General features: G+C 42.8%; 1 protein-coding gene, 1 long non-coding RNA gene and 1 other non-coding gene across 5 annotated transcripts in view; 2 read left to right on the top strand and 1 right to left on the bottom strand.

Moving 5' to 3' along the window:
- The first annotated feature begins 8612 nt into the window (after positions 1-8612).
- On the top strand, positions 8613-10174 carry LOC143819184 (uncharacterized). 2 transcript variants are annotated; one of them, XR_013224839.1, is made up of 3 exons: positions 8613-8717; positions 9034-9086; positions 9806-10174. It is a non-coding gene; the product is annotated as an uncharacterized LOC143819184 (long non-coding RNA). The 2 variants fall into 2 exon arrangements; XR_013224840.1 differs by having other exon boundaries at positions 8624-8717; positions 9031-9086.
- Positions 9268-9401, top strand: LOC143820096 (small nucleolar RNA SNORA24). Its single transcript, XR_013225238.1, has one exon. It is a non-coding gene; the product is annotated as a small nucleolar RNA SNORA24 (small nucleolar RNA).
- A 1018-nt stretch (positions 10175-11192) lies between the features above and the next one.
- Positions 11193-15661, bottom strand: part of PRSS12 (serine protease 12) — a 54703-nt gene continuing 50234 nt past the window's right edge. For both annotated transcript variants that reach the window (XM_077300456.1, XM_077300457.1), the window contains 2 exons: positions 13689-13969; positions 11193-13455 (listed from right to left, as the gene is read on the bottom strand). In XM_077300456.1, the coding sequence (XP_077156571.1) occupies positions 13148-13455; positions 13689-13969 (589 nt within the window). In that variant the 3' untranslated portion in view covers positions 11193-13147. The remainder of the gene's footprint in view (positions 13456-13688; positions 13970-15661) is intronic.

Genomic DNA, 15661 nt, shown 5'->3' with positions numbered 1-15661 from the left:
TAACAAGAAAAGATTTTTCAGTTACATGAGGAGCAAACGTAAAGTAAAGGAGGCAATAGGCCCGCTGTTGGGTGCGGATGGACAAAATCTAACGAAAGATGCAGAGAAAGCAGAAAGGCTTAGTGCCTATTTTACATCTGTTTTTTCCCACAGGTCTAAGTGTTTAGGCACATCTAGAGATGGCTGTAGCCAAAGGATAGTGTCTGGGTGGCAGGTTAACATGGATAGAGAGGTGGTCGAGAGGCATTTAGCTGCACTGGATGAGTTCAAATCCCCTGGTCCAGATGAAATGCACCCGAGAGTACTCAAAGAACTTTCCAGAGAACTTGCACAGCCCTTGTCCATCATCTTCGGAACCTCTTTAAGGACTGGAGATGTCCCGGAGGACTGGAAAAGAGCAAACGTTATTCCGATCTTCAAAAAAGGGAGGAAGGATGACCCGGGAAACTACAGACCAGTGAGTCTGACCTCTGTTGTGGGGAAGATAATGGAGCAGATATTAAAGGGAGCGATCTGCAAACATCTGGAGGACAATTTGGTGATCCAAGGAAGTCAGCATGGATTTGTCTCCAACAGGTCCTGCCAGACCAACCTAGTTTCCTTTTTTGACCAAGTAACAGGTTTGCTGGATCGGGGAAATTTGGTTGATGTCATTTACTTGGATTTTAGTAAAGCTTTTGACAAGGTTCCCCATGATGTTCTGATGGATAAGTTGAAGGACTGCAATCTGGATTTTCAGATCGTTAGGTGGATAGGGAATTGGTTAGAGAACCGCACTCAAAGAGTTGTTGTCAATGGTGTTTCATCAGACTGGAGAGAGGTGAGTAGCGGGGTACCTCAGGGTTCGGTGCTCGGCCCGGTACTTTTTAACATATTTATTAATGATCTAGATGAGGGGGTGGAGGGACTACTCATCAAGTTTGCAGATGACACCAAATTGGGAGGACTGGCAAATACTCTGGAAGATAGAGACAGAGTTCAACGAGATCTGAACACAATGGAAAAATGGGCAAATGAGAACAAGATGCAATTTAATAAAGATAAGTGTAAAGTTCTGCATCTGGGTCAGAAAAATGAAAAGCATGCCTACTGGATGGGGGATACGCTTCTAGGTAGCACTGTGTGTGAACGAGACCTTGGGGTACTTGTGGATTGTAAACTAAACATGAGCAGGCAGTGTGATGCAGCGGTAAAAAAGGCAAATGCCATTTTGGGCTGTATCAACAGAGGCATCACATCAAAATCACAAGATGTCATAGTCCCATTGTATACGGCACTGGTCAGACCACACCTGGAGTACTGTGTGCAGTTCTGGAGGCCTCACTTCAAGAAGGACATCGATAAAATTGAAAGGGTACAGAGGAGAGCGACGAAGATGATCTGGGGCCAAGGGACCAAGCCCTATGAAGATAGGTTGAGGGACTTGGGAATGTTCAGCCTGGAGAAAAGGAGGTTGAGAGGGGACATGATAGCCCTCTTTAAGTATTTGAAAGGTTGTCACTTGGAGGAGGGCAGGATGCTGTTTCTGCTGGCTGCAGAGGAAAGGACACGCAGTAATGGGTTTAAACTTCAAGTACAACGATATAGGCTAGATATCAGGAAAAAGTTTTTCTCAGTCAGAGTCGTTCAGCAGTGGAATAGGCTGCCTAAGGAGGTGGTGAGTGCCCCCTCACTGGAAGTCTTCAAGCAAAGGTTGGATACACACTTTTCTTGGATGCTTTAGGATGCTTAGGGCTAATCCTGCGTTGAGCAGGGGGTTGGACTAGATGGCCTGTATGGCCCCTTCCAACTCTATGATTCTATGATTCTATGAAATCCTTGGTGCGGTTGTGGAGAAATCAGAAAACTTCACATCCCACCACCAGTTCAATGACTTTTTCATTGCATTGGAAATAGGAATATTATATAATATATCAAAATGAACTCTCCATACATTCTAGACCAGGGGTAGTCAAACTGCAGCCCTCCAGATGTCTATGGACTACAACTCCCATGAGCCCCTGCCAGCATTCGCTGGCAGGGGCTCATGGGAGTTTTAGTCCATGGACATCTGGAGGGCCGCAGTTTGACTACCCCTGTAGACTATTACTCTAGTTAGGATTCCCTTCCCCCTATACTTGAAACTTTAAAGAAACAATGTAGCCCAACAACAAAGTTTGAGCTATTCCCCCCTCTTTTTTTTTCTTTTTGCTTATGCTCTTACCTAATTGTTATCCTTAGCAGTCACTGTCCCGTCACTTAGAATTTGCACTTGCACTGAGCCAGATGTGTTGGGAATATTCTAGGGAACTTTAACTCAGAAAACAATGGTCTTTATATTACATTTTTAAAGTCTTCTGACACACAGATCCTGAATTCTCATAACTATCATCCTGGTGCATTGCAATAAGTACACATTGTGCCTAATGGAGCCTTCATCTGTTCTTCCTATGGGATGAGTAAAGGGAAGAAAATGAAGAGATCGAGGAACAGGGTGTGGCTAAAAGGGAGCTTGTACTTCTCTTAAGAGAAGAATCAGGCAATTAGTCCCCAAAAAAGGTAGTTAAGGATTTCTGCATGAAGAAGAGATGCTATTTTGCACGGTGGTGGAGGAGAGACTCCTCTGATGGAAGAAAAAAAAACCTTTTCAAGCGGCTCTTGACAACTGTTTTCATATGTGACACTTAAAAATTGCCTTTGAGACTTCTGGCTGATATAGGTTTCATTGTGGTAGATCATGCCACTACTACTTTAATGTTTCATGTATTCTGACCCTTAAAGGAACATTATTTCCTTCTTATTTTCTCATTTTAATCTAAGTCTGTGACCTGTATTGTAGACTGGATGAAATATCACTAAGGATCAAGTTGCATCCAACACTCAGCTAAGGTTAAAGAATAGAACTATTCCACATGGATAATTCAAGACCATGAACCAGTAGAGGTGCCAGTATATTCCCTGTCATACCAAATCCCTGTTAAAATTGCCATCCCAGCAGTTGAAAGCTCATTCCATTCAGTTCTGCTGAAAAGGCTGTAGAATGTCACAATGGATCTCCCCACAAGCAGGCCCAGGGCAGTTCACATCGCACGATATACATACATTTGTACTATTAAAATCACAGTTAAAATAACAATAAAGCCTTGCAGTGCTCTGATTTTTCCCCTTAAATTCACTAATTTAGCCTTTTCCCCCAATGGAAACCCCAAGCAACTTACACTGTTCTCATCTCCTTCATTTTATTTTTCCCCCAGAGATTATAGCTGCAGGACTTACTATGGCTACAGTTGAAAACCTACACCCTTTAAAATGATCCCAGAGCTAAAATGCAGAGCATCAAAAATTAGCAAAAATGGAAGTTCAAATTCTCTTTCTTCCTCATGAATTTTTCAGAAAGCCTTTGAGGAGTTCTTTAATAAAAGATTTGTCACAGCCCTGCAAGCTGGAAATGACCCACCCTCATGTGTAGGGTTCAAGGTGCATGTGTGGGAAAATTTCATATAATTTTATTTATTTATTATAAATAGAGCCCTCACCTAAGACTCTAAATTAATTTAATTAATTTATTCACTAATTTCTTTACGTATTTTCTCCTCCAGGCAGGTGGATATATCACCACCACCTTCACAGGGCTGGCTACTCAAGCAATTGAGATATAGCTTCTCCTGGAATAATTTAAGGACCCATCTTCACAGATATTGATAATATGTGGCTGCTGAATATAAGATTAGCAATTTGTTTCTGGAATAGAGAGTATTTTACCTATCACTATGCACCACACCCTGAAGTATAACAGAAAAATTAACAGGAAGACCTTGAGGGAATGAGGGAAAGGCAGCTGAAACCTCTGGCCACCAGTTCTACACTGTTGCTAATTTGTTCTATTTTTGACAGAATTTGTAAGTTGCTTTGAAGCCCAAATATGCAAAGTATTGAATAGTGGATTCAGTAAGGCGTGGACTTGCTAGTGTGCCGAAACATTAGCTCTTTACATACAGTGTCAGGTTCCTACCAAAGCCTGTGATTGGCCCAGAGTGAGTTCCCCAAGTTCAAACCAATTGGACCATTTAAATGATCCATCAGCAGAATGAATCCTGCATGCTGGCCAATACTATTAAGAGTCTCTGATGTTTGAATTGCAGTTTCCGCTCTGCAGTTCTGCTAATCCATATACACAGCACCATAGAATCATAGAACTGGAAGGTACCAGGGTCATCTTGTCCAACCCCCTGCAAAATGGAGGAAATTCACAACTACCTGCCCACCTGCAGTGACTCCAATGGATGTTTAGCCAAAAAAATTCATTCCACTTGCTCTGGTCTGACCCTCTTGAGCAACAGAAAACAACTCTGCTCCATCCTGCATGTGACAGACCCTTAACTACTTGAAGATGGCTATCATATCACCTCTTAGTCATCTGCTCTCCAGCTAAATAGACCAAGCTTTCTCAACATTTCCTCCTCAATCTCCAAACCCCTCACCATTTTCATTGTCCTCCCCTGGACACGCTCCAGTTTGTCTATATACTTCAATTCTGGCACCCAAAATGGACCCTAAGTGAGGTCTAACTAGAGCAGAGTAAAGGGGTACTATTACCTCATGATCTGGATACTATACTTCTCCTGATACAGATCAAAATTCCATTTGCCTTTGTAGCCACCAAGTCACACTGCTGCCTCATGTTCAGTATATGGTATTCTAAGAGTCCTAGATCCTTTTCGCACATACTATTGCCATCCTATAATAATGCATTTGATTTTTCCTACCTAAATGCAGAACTTTACATTTATCACTATTTAAATTCATTTTAGCCCAGTTTTCCAGCCTGTCAATATAATCCTGAATCTGTCTTCTGTTGTGTTTGCTACGCCTCCCAGTTTAGTCTCATCTGCAAATTTAATAAGCACCCTTCTATTCCTTTATCCAAATAATTTATGAATATGTTGAACAACACAGGGCCCAGGACAAATCCCTGAGGCACTCCACGTCATCCTCTCCAAGAGGATGACAAACCATTAACAAGTACCATTTGGGTACAATCCGCCAACCAGCTATTGATCTACCTAACAGTAATAGGATCCATACCGCATTCGACCAAATTGTCAACAAGAATGTCATGGTATTTTTATGAATGGGATGGTACAGAGTTATTGTCTTTGTTGATGTTAATTTTCCCCTCTTAATTCTCCATTTGAGGTCACAGTATGGGGAGGGGGGACAATAAAGTATGTGGTGCATCTTAATTTGGGAATACTAGTGTCAAGACCTGGTAGAATGAGCTCCCGGTTCAGCTAAGGGCCCTGATGAAGCTTTCAAAGTTCCATACAGCCTGTAAGATGGAAGGCCGGTTGAGGCCGGGATGGCTAACATCTGAGCTCCCCCCCCCTTGAGCCAATTGTATCAACATGGCTCCCTTGTTCCACCCACCCCCAAATGGTGTTATCCAACTGTTTGAGCTGGGGCAGGGAGGGTTGGAATTGGCTATGTTTTAGATTTTATGTGGTTATGGTTTTATGAAGAATTTTAATGTGGGCTTTATACACAGCCACCATGAGCCGGTTTTGTAGGAGTGGTGGGATACAAGTTGAAGCATAAATAAATGAGAAAACATATTAAGAATATATATTTTTCTGTTTGCCCTCCTTTGCTTCCCCCAACTATCCAATCTTAATATTCAGAAGATGAGTCTACTGGGATCAGAGATGGATACTGTCAAAATTTCTGTAAACGCCTTGGTTCTGATACTTAGGGTAAGGGATAAATATGATAAAGAAAATATCTTCAAACCCACTTAGTGTACTGTTGCAGACTATGTGTGAGCAGACATGTTAAGCTATGTTAGGGTAGTAACTGAAAACAACCATGTCATCATTGAGAATTTCTGTAGTTATAAGTAACTGACTGGATTATAGAATCAAACATTGTAACTTTCCCCCAATTACTGTGAAAGTTATGAATCAAAAGCGCCATCAAGTGGTCAGACTAATTAGAACAAAGTTTAAGCTTGCACCTTGAACAAAACTTTGGTGGCATCTTTTAAGATCAATAAGTTCAGCTGCTTCAGACAGACATATTTCCTACTCTTTGAGCATGGTACTTTGAACAATTGAAAATTTGCACTAATATTTATAGTACATTCAAAGCCTAAGGATAGTTTTTTTAAAAAAATACTGTGTGTGTATATGATGCTACTGCGCCTTATTATCTCCTCACATGTGAATTTAATTACATCTTGCAATTAAAATGTACTAAGTAAATAACTGACCAGATTTTGTCTTGATTCACTGGGAATTACTGGCTCCTTTGAAAGGGAAAAAAACCCTGAATTTATTTGCATAGTTTGTTCTTAAGAACTCTATTCTGACTACTTGTAATAAACCTAAAACCTTTAGTAGGAGAATTTATTTGAACATCTCTCCATTTATGTATTCTAAACTTCCACAAAAATTAATTTTCTCTGCAATTATCTGTCTCTTGATAATACATAAACCACTTGATTGTATGTACTGGATGCATAAAGCATTCTGTTTGCTTTGCTATTATCTTAATAACTGATAAGTATAAATTTGTAAAAGTATCTTGTTTTAGAAATAAATTTGTACCATGCTGAAATTAACTCGAATTTGTGATAATTAAATACACTTCCTACATCAAAGGAACATTTGTTTATGAATGTGTCGGGTGACTGTACTCTAGGGAAGCCAACTGCTTAGGTGAAACTACGGTTAGTTCAGTTATGTAGGAACAGCACATGGTATAGCTTCCCAGTGAGTGTAGCACTTTGGGGAGGAAAATAAACATTTAAAAGTTTCTCAAAGTAAAAAACAAAACAAAATCAAGAAAAAGAACAATTATTTCTTACACCATGCTTTTTTCTACCCTTGTGAGGTAGGTGGGGCTGAGAGAACTGTGACTGGCCCAAGATCAGCAGGCTTCAGGTGGAGTGGGGAATCAAACCGGGTTCTCCAGATTACAGCCTGCCACTCTTAACCTCCACACCACACTGACTCTATAGAGCTTCCTATATCTGGCTTATCTGGCAGAGAGTTAGAACTCTCTCCTTGACACAGTAGATTTCCATACTTGCATTTTGCATGTTTCCATTCACTAACTGCTCTAAGAAATATTGTAATATTACTGAACTACTGTGGTCACACAAAGACACTTGAACCATTCAGACCAAGTGGCCTATTCATACCAACTATAAAATCTAGGTCAGATAAAAAGCAGTAGCTATCTATAGTAGCCTCTCATGGTATTGAGTCAATTATAGGTACAGTATTTGCTGGCATATAAGACTACTTTTCCCCCCTGAAAAACATGCCTCTAAATGGGGGGTCATCCTATACGCTGGGTACACTTCAGTTGGGATAGACATAGCTGCCCATAGTGGCTCATAGTACTGTATTTTGAGTGGAAATGTTGGGGGGGGGGGTCGTCTTATACGCTGGCAAATACGGTATATCTTTCTGCTTCTTGTCAAGGCATGTATTCTAATACAGAAGTCAGACAGTCTTTGGATACTTAAAGCTGGTGACTGGTACTGTTAATGGGCAAGTCAGATCTGTCTACAAAACTGAAAAGAGCCCCAGGATTGCAGGAAAATGTGAAATTAAAACAAAAAACCCCAAAAACATTGGGTTTTTTTTTTTTAATCTAGGGCCGAGGTTGCTTGCTTCTCTCCAGAAACTTCATCCTCCCAAAGCTCCACCCGCAAATCTCTTCGGGGCCTAACCTAAAATAATTCAGGTCCCCAATCCAAAACCTCATCAGCATCAGCAACTGTTAATATTCAGGCAGACTTATACAGAGGGAAGCTGAGCTTTGGAGCCATGACCTTTTAGGAACACCAGCAGCACAAATTGATTGGGTCCAGAAACCAACTGACACTGGAAAATCATTGACCTAAGATGAACAAGCCAGTGAATCCATGTCAGGACACTAGAGCAGGGATAGTCAACTAGAGGACTGAAACATCTGTAGAGTTGCAACCCCATGCAGACTGTCGTACAGCAGTTTAGACCGGATGCCACCAAAGACCACCTGCCAGTGCCTAAGAGCTGGTAAAAGACATGCTGGCCAACTCCAGACTGCAGAAGTTATCCTTCGGGGCGCACAAAATCCCCATTCAGAACAGGCTGCACACGCATTATGTCTGCTTCAGCCACAACCAACAGCACCCATCTCGACTCCGGACCACGGAAGCCCCTCTAAGCAGCTCTGCTTGGAAGTAAAACAAAACCGGAGTCCCAGGGCACCTTTACGACCAAGGGCGATTTATTCCAGGCGCGAGCTTCGTGTGGGGAGGGGTGCGTGCACACGGAAGCTCGCGCCAGGAATAAATCTCCCTTGGTCTTAAAGGCGCCACGGAGCACAAATGTTGTGCGACTTCGGACCAACCCGGCTCCACACTAGAATTTGCTTGGAAGTAAGTCCTAGTGGCAATTCCTGTGAGCCTAAGCGAGGCTACGGGGTGCTGCGCTGTTACTAATTGCGGACAAGCACCATTGAGCCAAGACGGCCTGGCCCCTCACCCCTGCATAACTGGAACGGCCGGCAAAGCCTCCCGGCCCTCCAATGACACCGTGGCCGCGCCTCCTCTTACGGAACCGAGAGTTCTCCTCCGCAGCGTCACGCAAAAGGGGCGGGGCCTGGTCTGCCGTATAAAAGCGCGCACGAGGCGCGGCGCTCGCTCTTTCCTAGATGTGCCCGCGTGGGGAGTGGAGGTTGCTTTTTTCGTGAGTAATCGGCGTTCGGCCCGGCCGCGTTTATTGTTAGGAGGGATAGTTTTGTGCGCGTGTGCGTGGGGCTGGGGAGGGAGCTGCGGGGATCGGCCCCTGGGAAAACCCATGGATCGGCCCTCGTGGGAAAGGCCTCGTTTCGAAGGACGCAAGGCGAGCTGGGGGGTGCAGGGCGTCGCCGCGGCGCATGCGTGTCTTTCGTAGCTTCGGTGGCTGTGCGGGCGGGGGGTTGAGAGGAGGACAAATCCTGTCAGGAGAAGGTCGCAGAGGGGAACCTGCACTAAATCTCGTGTTTTTGCTTTCCTCTCAGCAGAGCGGTGGGGCCGTCCAGAAATACGGGCTCGGGTGAAATCAACGCGGCCGCAGGTAGGAGCTGCATGGAAATCGCCAGCGGTGGGGGCGGGGGGAGTGCGCGTGCTCATTAATGGCGACTCGCAGTCACGTGGCCGAAGTGTTCGAGCTTGATGCCGGGGGGAGGGGAGACGCGGGTGCAGAATGTCGTTGGTTTTGGCGCGTGCGCGGATGGTGTGGGGGAAGGGTCGCCCAACTCCATGCTTCCATGGGACCTGCCAGCGTGGCAGCATCCCTTCCTATTCATGGTAGAGCAACCATCGCCTTGCTTTTTGGCATAGCTCCCGCCATTCAATTGCGGCGAGTCTCTGACTTGGGCAAGTGACAAATGCGTCAGCAAAGAGAATTAGGCTGAGTGGGAGGGAGGATCATGAATGAGTATCCTGCATGCTGCACTGAAGGGCTCTCGCAGTAGATTGGGATGGCTTAATAAAGGTGAATCTGGGTGCAGAATCATCTGGTATACCCTTTGCACGGTCAGATGCTGCTCATTGCAGAACTTTGAGTGTTAAGGTTAAATCATTTGGATATGAGCTTAGTCCTTTAAAATATGTGCTCCTAATGCTGCTTGTAGAAAAATATCAAAGCTCACATTAATGTCTTCACAGTTTCTAAATCAGGATGTTAAGCCAAAAGTTTTCCCTTTGATTATGCAGACCTAAGTCCATGAGTTGCAACGCTGAATCTTCTGGAACCTGAACCTAATGTTGTTTTGTTTGGTTTTGTTTTGCAAGGTTAATGTGTGCAGCTCCATTTCAAGTTTTGTCCTGGACAAGATTTAATGTGTCAACATGCACGTATGTATATTTTAGAGTTTGTGTGAATCTGTTAAGTCATTCAGCCCCTAGAAGTATGTGAGGCTACCAGGGAATCCTTGAATAGCAATGTTGACTGCTAATATATCTGCGACTTAGTAAACATTACACCTTGCTTCTAAGAAACTAAAATGTAATTTAACTCATAGTTACTTAGTTGATGTAAGATCTTACTCTTATGGGGTAGTTGGTGGGGCAGAAGTACCAATTCATCAGGGCTGCTGTACTTTTATGTATAATTACCATGATCTTTGTATATTGAAATGAAAATAAAAGACTTTTTGCTCAGCTTTGTGATTTTATTTTAATGTAGGAGCTCTAGGGATTAAGAGTAGCTGGACTGAACATCTCTTGCCTTAAAAAACTCATGGGGTTGCCATAAATTGGCTGTGCCTTCATGGACCTTAACACACAACTTAAGTGCCACAAAAGGTGACTTATGAAACTTGATACAATCCTGCAATGGATAGCTAAGATTTCGCCTTAAACTCAGCTTTTGCTTATATTGATTACATCTTCTGTTACATGCTATATGAACTACAAAGAGTGCATATAAATTGTCAAGGAATTAGTGAAACCTGCAGAAGATAGGGAAACCTGCAGATATATAGATAATGGCTTTTCTAAGAGCCTGCGTTTCTACAGGCAAGACTGGCATTCTGAAACTAAAAGCTGACCCCTTGTCTAATGAACTGCTGTGCATCTGATTGTCTATTCCATTTCATGGAGCTGGATCATGGACCCAGAGGTGGCACCAGCAGTACAAAAAGTACCTGATGTCATGGTCAGTGTAGACAAGATTGAACAGGTTTTGTTGATCTGTTGAAAGGGATGGCTTGCAGGGTGGCCCACATGAGTACTGCTGGTCCTGGCTTCTAGATATAAAAAGACCATCTGTCCACTAGAGGGTGATAAGTGTTGGTTGGATGGAAGGAAATAAAGTATATACCTCCAGGGGGAGGCGGGATATAAATAAAATGATAATAATAATGATCTGCAGTGCTTTCTAACTTCAGCTTCATTCAGTCTATAAAAATGAAGATAAAAGTATAGTGAAAAACCACAGAAGTAAGAGAATGACACTACCAAGTGTAGCAATAACTACATACTTTCCTAGCAGTGAATCTAGTCTAGTAGAATAATCAGCCTGTAAATGGTGTATCTAGTGGAGAACTAAACAATTTTTTACATAATATACCTGGAACTTAAATGAGGTGTGTGTTTACTAAAGTCTGTCATTTTGCCAGACCATTAAGAACTGAATTTCGCTTATTCAAAGTATGACAGTTCCATTTAAATGACAGAATTTTTGTGGTTACATTATGACTTTATTGACCAAAATATAAAATAGAACTATTCCATTGCAAAGCAGTAGTATGCCATACAAATGAGGTTTAAGTGCAATGTCAATATGTTCATACTGAAATGAACTTACCTGCACAGAAAGTCTTGCATTTATAAATTTCTGAAAGTGATTCAAACTGAGACCAATGAAATCTGCTCTATTCTAAGACAGGATACCTTAAAAATAATCTTTCTACAAGAAGCTAACAGCTAAATCAGTTTATAAGGGCTTTTGTTTCACAAATTAAGCCCTTTTATTTACCGTATTTGCCGGCGTATAACATGACCCCCCAACATTTGCACTCAAAATATAGAGCTTCTTACGTTACATTACAGTACCTGTCATTGTCACCATTGTACGGCCACAACACATCTGCAGCGCCTACGGCCCGCCCCTGCATCTCCCTGTGACCGGCACTAGTGCTCATGTGCAAGCTCTGCATAGACATGGGGCGGGCCGGAGCGCCACTGCTTTCCACAGAGCAGAACGGGCTGCTCGCGCCAAAAAGGCTGGCACCCCTGTCTCGCTGCTGATGCTCGCCGCAGCCTCACTGATGAACCGCGGCGGCTGCGCTGGATACCGTGCGATACTGGATGGTATGTAGAATGAGGTGGGCGGGCATCGGGAGGCCACCATGGGCAGCTATGGTTATCCCAACTGAAGTGCACCCGGTGTATAGGATGACCCCCCCCCCCACTTGGAGGTATGTTTTTCAGGGGGGATACTCCAGCAAATACTGTAATGTTACCTAATTAAATAGTTCAACCTTAACGAACCTATAAACACTGTATGAAAACATTCTGAGTTTAGCACCTATTTTGCATGATTGATATTGGGAGTGGCCCTGCCTTAGACTACTCTGGCTTTTTAGAAAGGATTTTGATACTGAGGTATTGTATAATAAGGGATAGAATCAGAAACTGGTCACATGACAAAATGTGGTACAAACTTGGCCCAGTTTGGAAGTCCGGATCATTTACCCCTAAGGAACTGAGCAGGGTGAATCTGCCTGTTGGATGTTAGGTTTAAAATTTGCTTCTTTCCCCATGCTTTGGGATAGGGGAAGCGAATGCAATGTTAAATTGCCACTAGCCATTAAACCCTTGACAGAAGATCCAAACTTTAGATTCTACCTCTAAATACTGGAATTTTTAGGATTGTGCCCATCCCTAATAATCATTGCTACAAATCTGATTCAGTACATGCAAAAACACTAGTACAGATGCATATATAATTCCAATGGCCAACACATTAAAACTTGAATTAGTTAAAAGACAACCTAGGTTGCTCATCCACATATACAGACAAATATACGGACACCAAGCTAGCTCTCTCCTCAACTGAGAACAATCTTAAAACTTCTGATTCTTATAATTTCACTGATTACAAAAAATACTTGTTCAAAGATATATTTTGTCAGTCTTTTTGTGAATCATACATTGTGATCCACGTGGTGTCTAGAGGGCCTGAACACTATAATAATTACTATGAAAAAAGCAACTTTTTAGAAGTTTGATAAAAGGCACTGGAAGCCTTCAGTGGCCCCAGTGAACTGACTTAATCTTGGGCCTGTGTACATTTAACATTTCATTCCAGTACTATTAATGTTACCTGCACAGTAAAGCGGTTGGACCATTTTACAGCTGTTCATGAACATTTGAAAATGACCCTACCCTGTAGCCATGAATGTAAGTGTAGAAACAAACTGATCGTTTATGTTGTGTCCAGAATTAATTTGTGCAGTTGAGCTGTGCTGTTTGGTTGCTTTATCCATAGGGAGTCACTAGAGAAGTACAATCGCTTCACCCCTTTTCAGTGACAGCTCAACATTACATTGTTGTGACCTGTTTAGATTTCTAAAAAGGAGTGTGCACTTGCAAAAATGTACCTCCTGCTGACACAGGCCGAGGGGCTGGTCATAGTTTGGTCACACTTTGTATCCAAGGTACAAAAGAAGAAACTTTGGTATAGACACCTGGAGAGTCTTTGACTCCACATCCATAACCCCAAGAGGTTACCCCATACACAACCCAGCTTTCTCCTGGGCGTTCACATATCAGTGGTCCACCACTGTCTCCCTGGCAACTGTCCACATGCTTTCGCTCCTGGAGGCTACCAGCACAGAGCATTCTCCCTGTGAACCGTGCCCGATATCTTTCTTCACAGATCCTTTTGGGAAGCAGGGGGATAGCAGCTTGCTGTAATGTTCTTGAGTAAGACCTTCCTGGAAAAGGGGGGGGGGGATAGTAGAATTAACATTATGATGGTAGGACGCAGACCTGCAATTTAAATCCTGTTGTGCATTTAGTATTTAAAATGATACATCATTTTGTAAACTCAACTGGATATCCACATTCATTATCCACACTAGCTTTATTTCCTGTAATACTACAGAATAAGATGTTAAAATTAAACAACCCTGACTTTTCCAACTGCCCTTCTGAAAGCAAATCTTACCTGTGTCACCCCAACCAGTGATATAGCAATTTGGAGCTGTTTTCTGTGGCCTCTCTCTTCTGAGTGGCAAGCAGGCAGGCAAGACATGAGTGCTGAACCTAGCACACTGTTCCTCAGGTCCTTGTAGCCTCACTAGTGCAATGTCATAGTCACTGCTATCAGGCCTATAATCCTTATGCAGTATAATCTCTTGCACTCCAATTTCTTCCTCGTATTCCTCTGGTACCAATGTGTGGTAGTCTCCAACTCGTACCACATAGTTACGAGTGCTATTGCCATACCTGAAAATGAAATTCAGAGAAGTAACCTGTTCTGGTTGTACAAACACAGATTAAAAAATCTACTTTCAAGGCAGCCATGAAGGAGGGAATATCAAAAGATGTAGCCATTTTGAAAACTTCATTTCCTTTGAAGATCTCCAGATTTAAAAGTTCATTACTCTTAAGCTTTATTGTGTATAGTATTTTACAACTAGAGCTTTCCTAACTTACAACTGAATGGAATGAGCGTTTACTTTCACCTAGAAGTCTAGTAATGAAAAGGTGGATTTCATTAACTGAAACTATTTCAAGACTGGTAAGCAAACTGTATTTGTGTGCTATTCACATAGCATCTTTCAACCTGTTGCTATTGCAATAACTCAGCACTTCTGGATCAATATAGAGTTACTTAACAGCATGCTTCAATAAGACAACCTTCAGGTTCTGTTTCCTGTTTCTGATGCTCTGTTATAATATTAACTGAATACTGACTGGCAGAGGGAAGGGAACTATTTCCTTGTTCTTTTGCAAAGAATTTTCACACTTCTGGTTTTCTGAGCTGAAAGGCAAGCCCCCACAGGGGCCATTTCTGTTCAAGGCCAATCACACTTCTTTGGGGCTAGGGATCACCAGCAGACGGCAGTGCTTTTCAGGGGTCATATTTGGAGAGGTGGGCCCTCAGATATGCAGAACAAAAAACTGTAAGGCCTTAAAGGGCAGGACCAGCACCTTGAACCTGACCCAGAATTCTATAGGTAGCTAATGAAATTGTTAGAGGTTGAAATTGGGGTCTTCATGAGGAGCCAAGCTGCTGCATTCTGCACTAGTTGTAATTTCCAGATCCAACCCAAGGAAGACCCACTTAGAGAAAGTTACAGTGATTAGCCTGCAGGTGACTGGGACACTGTGGCTAGAAGCTCCAGCATCCGGTAGGATACTAACTTGTATTTAGCTTGCCGCTCATTAACAGAACTAGGTGGGATCAGCGTACTGGCAGCATAGGAGTGTTAGCGGGAACATGAAGATTTTAAATAACATCGAAGAGATTTGCACCCTGTGGCACCCCATATTGGAATTGGCAGTGGAAGACAGATCTTCCCTGATGGCAACCCTCTGTCCCCACCCTTGGAAGAAGGAGGACAGCCACTGTAAAACTGATCCCCGTATCCCCACATGAACTGAAAATAAAAATGTGGGACAGAATACGAGAGATCTGGTTGCCTATATTACCATCCGAGAGAATGCAAACAAAAGAGTTATGGGACAAGCTTCTCACCATCGCTCTAAGGATGCCAATCCTTCCTGCTCCCCAAAGACTGGGCCTCAGATGCTATGCTGGTTCAGGCAAGCAAATAACAACAGTGCTACAATGAACTCAGTCTGACTTCGTCAAGGAAGGTGGAAGTTAAAGGCTAGGGGAGGGCCTTTTATATGGTTTCATTTTACACTGGCAGATTATTTACAGAGCAGATGCAATGCCTGCAATGTAAAAACATCTTGTTGCTGGGATGGATTAGTTTCCCAGCCAAATCTTTTCTCCCTTGTGTCACCTCTCCCAGGGGGTGAGATTATGTACTAAGAGGATCACAGCTTGGCTGATGTTACCAGTCCCCTTTGCCAAGTTTTGCAATCTTCATCAGGGAAACCAAGCCAAGGCACAGAGTAAAAACAAACCGCAATCTCTAATGTTTCGGAACGAAATAAACGGATTTC

The sequence above is a fragment of the Paroedura picta genome, chromosome 10 (assembly GCF_049243985.1).
Source record: "Paroedura picta isolate Pp20150507F chromosome 10, Ppicta_v3.0, whole genome shotgun sequence".
Classification (NCBI taxonomy): Eukaryota; Metazoa; Chordata; class Lepidosauria; order Squamata; family Gekkonidae; genus Paroedura; species Paroedura picta.
The sequence above is the reverse complement of the archived record's forward strand: the minus strand, read 5'-3'. Positions and strand labels throughout refer to the sequence as shown.